The sequence below is a fragment of the Mus pahari genome, chromosome 12, assembly GCF_900095145.1.
Source record: "Mus pahari chromosome 12, PAHARI_EIJ_v1.1, whole genome shotgun sequence".
NCBI lineage: Eukaryota > Metazoa > Chordata > Mammalia > Rodentia > Muridae > Mus > Mus pahari.
In genome coordinates, this window is record NC_034601.1 from 40,202,754 (window position 1) to 40,209,048 (window position 6,295).

Sequence of the window (6,295 nt, forward strand, 5' to 3'; positions counted from 1 at the left end):
CCTCCTCCTCCTCCTCCTCCTCCTCCTCCTTTTTCTTGTCTTCATTCTGTATACACTGTTTTGTTCACCTTCTTTCTCACATATTGTGCTTCTAGTTAATCATGGCCAAAAAGATCAAGGTGCTTGACCTGCAGACTGTTATCCAGCCATTTAATGTTGAAGAAGCCCCATGCAATATCCCATGGCTTAGTGAAGATCCTGAAGCCATAACCTTTATTCAGGTAAAAATTTCACCTCCTGATAATGCCTTTAATGCACTACCAAATAATCATGAAGACAGTAAGGATTTGACCATGCTACTCGCTAGTTAAAACTCTGTCATTGTCCCTTGCTAGCTATAGGCTATAATCAACATCTCTTTGAGTATAACCCACAGCCCTGGTACAAGCTGCCTCCCACCTGCCTCTCCACCTTCAGCTTCTGTTTCCCACATGCCATATGCCCTTTACTTTGTTATGCTGAACTATTGGTGGTGCCATTCACACTAAATTCTCTTCCAATTCCATTAATCTGTGGATTCTCTGTGATTTCTTGGAAATACCCACTGGTCCTAGACCCTTTTCAATCTATCCTTATTTGTTGCACTTCTGCAAACTACCAGACGTAGTCAGAGAGGTAGGTCTTTGAGCTAATTTCTCACCAGAATACCATCGTGTTGTCTTTTGTTTGAAATAAGAAATGTGTTACCATTGTTTCCAATATGCATGTGTGCTGTTCTATTACATTTAGTATACTGCAAGTAATTTTACATCTCTGCCCCCACTGTTTAGCTCCTCCATCCTTCAGTTTTCTCTCTTTCCCTTTTGTTTTTATTGTCATTGCTATGTATTGCAAGCTGGCTTCCAAGTCTCACTTATCTTGCCTCAGCTTCCCACATGTCAGGTTACAAACATGAGCTACCAGGCCTGGCTTCGTTCATCCTTTGAATACCCACCCCACCATTCTCACTGATTGCTTGCAGAATGAGCAAATCAATAGCATGTTTTAATGGTATTCTTTTTGGTGCTTGTTCAGTACCAAGCTTAAACTTCCCCCTCAAGTATTCAGAATGGCCAGGCATGGTGGCACACGCCTTTAATCCTAGAACTCGAGAGGCACAGGCAGCCTGAGTTCGAGGCTAGCCTAGTCTACAAAGTGAGTTCCAGGACAGCCAGAGCTATACAGAGAAATCCTGTCTCGAAAAACCAAAAAAAAAAAAAGTATTCAGAATGGGTTGTCACATACTTAGATTTTAGAGTGCCCAAGATATGGACATGCCATTCATCCTGTCTACCTGAAACTTTTCACCTAGATGAATCATTTTCATTCTTTCACTCCGTTCTTATTTCTAGATTATTTTTTTCATACATGCATGAGATTTAGATACAAAAATTATATTTGTGGATCTCCAAATTCCCCTTCCCCTGAATGCATTTATAATCCTCTTTTCTCCCACAAAATTGCAACTGACACAATCTCTTAGATTATTGAATATTTAAATGTATAAAAGCTCTCTTAAAGTATAGATCAACATCCCAATTTTTTTTTCTTTTTAGGAAAAAGCAAAAGTTGTAACATTTGACTGTGGAAATAACATATTTGAAGAAGGGGATGAGCCAGAAGGAATCTATGTAATAATTTCAGGAATGGTTAAGGTAAAGCAGAGACGCTTATGAATGTGATTGTGAACATTCAAGTTGTTTATTTTTAAGAAAAAAAAAGAGCTTTACAAAATTAAGAATTAATGACTTTTCATGCTATAAAATGAAGAGACACTTGTTTTTTTTATTTTATTTTTTATTGATCCATTTATTCATTTACATTTTAAATGGTCTCCTCCTTCCTGGTTACCCCTCCACATATCCTCCATCCCATCTGCCCTTTCCCCCTCCCCTTTGCCTCTGTAAGGGTGCTCCTCTACCCACTCCTGCCTCATCTCTCTAGCATCCCCCTATGCTGGGGCATCAAGCTTTCACAGGACCAAGAGCCTCCCCTCCCATTAATGTCATATAAGGCCATACTCTGCTACAAATATATCTGGAGCTATGGATGCCTCCACCTTTACTCTTTGTTTGGTGGTTTAGTCTCTGGAAGCTCTGGGTGGTCCAGTTAGTTGATATTGTTCTTCCTATGGGATTGCAATTCCCTTCAGCTCCTTCACTCCTTTCCCTAGCTCTTCCATTGTGGTCCCCAGGCTCAGTCCAGTGGTGGCTGTATCTGCATCTGTATTGATCAGGTACTAGTAAAACCTCTCAGAGAACAACCATTACAGGCTCCAATCAGGAAGCACTTCTTGGCATCAACAAATAGTGTCGGGTTTGGTGTTTACAGATGGGATGGACCCCTAGGTGGGGAGGTCTCTGAATGCCCTTCAGTCTCTATTCCATTTTTTGTCCTTGTCTTTCCTTTGGACAGGATCATTTCTGAGTTAATAATTTTGAGATGGGTAGGTGGCCCCATCACTCAAATGGGGGCCATACCTATCTGCTGGAGGTGGTCTCTATCTCCAATTTGTCGTATATTTTGGCTAAAGGTATCCTCATTGAGTCATAGATGGCTAACATCCAAAATATAACAAAGAACTCAAGAAGAATCAAATAACCATATTGAAAATTGGATACAGAGCTAAAGAGAGAATTCTCAACTGAAGAATCTTGAATGGCTGAGAAGCACTTAAAGAAATGTTCAATATCCTTTGTCATCAGGGAAATGCAAATCAAAATGACTCTGAGATTCCACCTCATACCAATCAGAATGATTAAGATCAAAAATGTGGTAACAGCAGATGCTGGCAAGGATGTAGAGAAAGAGGAACACTCCTCCATTGCTGGTGGGACTGCAAGCTAGCAAAAATCACTTTGGAAATCAATCTGAAAGTTCCTCAGAAGATTGGAAATAGTTCTACCTGAAGACCCAGCTCTACCACTCCCGGGCATATACCCAAAAGATGTTCCAACATATAACAAGGACACATACTCCACTATGTTCATAGCAGCCTTATTTATAATAGCCAGAAGCTGGAAACAGCCCAGATGTCCTTCAACAGAAGAATGGATACAGAAAATGTGATACATTTGCACAATGGAGTAGTGCTCAGCTATTAAAAACAATGACTTCATGAAACTCACAGGCAAATGGATGGAACTTGAAAATATCATCCCGAGTGAGGTAACCCAGATACAAAAGAATACACATGGTATGGATTCATTGATAAGTGGATGTTAGCCCAAAAGCTCTTAATACTCAAGATACAATTCACAGACCACATGAAGCTCAAGAAGAAGGAAGAGCAAAGTGTGGGTGCTTCAGTCCTACATAGAAGGGGGAACAAAATAATCATAGGAGGTAGAAGGAGGGAGGGACCTGGAAGAGAGACAAAAGGAGGAGGGAAAAAAGGGTGAGGGGACAAGATGAGGTATTGGAAGGGTCAGGAAAGAAGTACATAGGGTCAGGAAAATGAATAGAAATATGTAGCAGTGGGGAATGGACAACTGGGAATAGCCACTAGAAAGTCCCAGAAACCAGGGAAGAGAGAGGCTCCCAAGAGATCCTTTCTTAAGAGAGCAGTTAGCATGCAAATGATGATTTTCAAGACCAGACACAATGGCCAACAACCTGCCACCTTCCAAGCCATACCCTTCTTTCTTTCTATTTTTTTATTTTCTTCAAACACTGCCCCTTTTCTCACTCCCATTTCCCATCCTCCTTCCCCTTCTCTTTTGATAGATAAGAGGAAACTACACAAAGAACCATCTCTGAAGATGTAAATTTATCAATTGTGGCTCTTCACGTGTTTATATGAGTGGAAGATTCAACCATTTAAAATGGATACACGTTGGCCTCTTAAGAGTAGTCAGAAAGAGCTACCTGTTTCAGAATATTCTGTGTGAAAGTCACTGCTCATTTAATAAGTTTACTTTAAGGGGAACTATTTCCAGGATGATGCAAATACAGTGTAATTGTTAAACCTGAAGCAGGGAAATGGCAAACAGTTTGGGTGATGTAAATTAACCGGCATATGTGTTTTTCTCTCTTGTTTCTTAACAGCTTAGAAGGTCAAAGCCACACCTGGAGATGGAAAGAGTACCTGCAGAGTCAGAGACTAAAATTCATCCACTGTCCCACACAGAGTACCTGCTCAGCGGGGAGATAATAGGAGAGTTAAACTGTTTGACTAAAGAACGGATGCAATATTCTGCCACCTGCAAAACTGTTGTAGAGGTCGGAACAGCTCCTCAGTCATGATGCTGTATCTCTTTCAATGTCTCCTATCAAACTTAGAATGTTTTTAGCACTTAGCATGTGTCTAGGGGCCAGTAGCCATGTATGTTTTTAAATAGGAAAGTTAAAGGGACGCTCATTATTTACCAATGGATGCATACTTTGCATAATTGTTTGTTAAAAATGGCTTGTTTCTGGACAGATCCCACTGAACTGGCACAGTTCCCACCAGAGAGGTCCTTTACTGAAAGGGGGGGGGGGGGGTAGAAGCGAGCAAGGGGAAAGAGAGAAAAATGGGTTGGGTCTCTGTCTTTTATCCGGACCTTAATGTGGGTAACCCAGTTGATGACACACACAAGCGATGTGGGTAAAGGAGTGTGCAGCAGTTGCCATGGTAACAGAGGCAGGAGGGTTCTAGTCTCCTAGGGATGGCATCATCACTGGATTCAGAGGCTAGCTCTAAACAGCTTGTAAACAGCTCTAAACAGCTTCTGATGTTAACAATAATGCTCTAGCAAAATAGTTTCAAAAGTGAGCCTGCCACAATGAAAGAATTTAACCAGGAAGTCTGGGCCATAGGAGCTGTTTCACTAAGATGTATATAGAGTTTAGGTCTAGGCAAATTCTTACTTACATGAAGCTTTTAATCTAGCAGTGTGTTTTTTTTAATTTGTGAATTCATCAGAATAAAAATTGTCTTTATTAAAAAGGGCAAGAAAAAGAAAAGAATGTACATTATAAGATAAGGAAGGGTCAGCACTGGAATGTATTGGTAGGAAAGCAGCGGATCAGAGGGGATAAAAAGTCTCCCTCCCACTCGAGACATGACTGAGGATAAAAATGACCAGTGTACCAGGGGTTCCCACTGGCCCCCACAAGAATAGTGTTCACCCATGAAAGCACAGGGAAGAAGCAAAGCCGGGGCTCTTTAAACCTGTCGGCAAAACCGTGATCTGGAAATGGTTTTCCAGGAAACACAAGGAGACAAACAAGTCAGTGAAGCCAAGAGGATTTGAATTAAAACACTAGCAACCATTTATGAAGGCACCATATACATAGCAAACCCACCACAACCAAGCACAAAACCTCACCAAATTCATGGGACACTGTTTTCCATCACTATAAGCAGGCATGTCCAAAATAAGTCTGAAAGCCTTCAGACGAGAAATCAATAAGGTCGGCCATGCACTAGTTATTTTGAACTGCCAATTTGACACAGTCTGGGAAGAGAGAGTCTTAATTAGAAATGACCTACCTCAGGCTGGCATGATAGGCTGGCATGTGAATGCATCTCTAGGGGATTGTATTGATTTTTATCTGATGGGAGATGGAGCCCATTGTCAGTGGCCCTGTTCCCTAGCCAGGGGACTATAAACAGTAAAACAGAAGAGAGAGAACTTAGCTAAGAGCAAGTTAGCAAGATGAGTTTATTCTCTCTATGCTCTTGACCATGGATGGGATGTGACCATCCATGCTTGAGCTCCTGAATACCTTACCCAAAATGATGGACCGTTGCTTGGAATGAGAAGCTAAAAACACCTCTTTAACCAGATGATCTCTTTTTTTTTTTTTTTTTTTTTTTGGTCAGAGTATTTTATCACAGTAACAGAAAAGAAAGTAGGACAGCCCTTAAATCCTTAAATGCACCCTGAGTCCCTGCCTCCCATAATTGTCCAGTCACCATGCAACAGAGCCCTACAGAAGATGGTGAGTTTGATGAATTGTGAAATTGTATTCAATAAAATGGCTGAAATAATAGGCCAGCTAAAGCTACAAAGGAAGACCAAGACCTTGTGTCAAAACAAATAAACAAAAATAACAACAAAAACAAATAGTGCCAAATTTTTAAGGTTTAGTTGTCAGAAAGGAGATATTTTAAACCACTAGTATCCACCTGAAGGACCAGAAATAACAGACCATGAAAGCAAAGACTGAACATAAAGTGGCCTTCTGTTGATCTGTCCCATCAATGCTGTGCATGAGCCCTGGCTTCTCCAGACCTACTGTATGAAAGCTGAGAGGAAGCACTGAATCTCTAGATCTACTGTGTCAGTGCGGAGAGGGAGCACTGCCTTCTCTAGATCCACTGTGTCAG

General features: G+C 41.0%; 1 protein-coding gene across 4 annotated transcripts in view; it reads left to right on the top strand.

Moving 5' to 3' along the window:
- Nucleotides 1-6,295, top strand: part of Slc9c1 (solute carrier family 9 member C1) — a 67,486-nt gene that overhangs the window by 48,582 nt on the left and 12,609 nt on the right. For all 4 annotated transcript variants that reach the window (XM_021209712.1, XM_021209711.1, XM_021209713.1 and 1 more), the window contains 3 exons: nt 96-221; nt 1,536-1,634; nt 4,027-4,200. In XM_021209712.1, the coding sequence (XP_021065371.1) occupies nt 96-221; nt 1,536-1,634; nt 4,027-4,200 (399 nt within the window). The remainder of the gene's footprint in view (nt 1-95; nt 222-1,535; nt 1,635-4,026; nt 4,201-6,295) is intronic.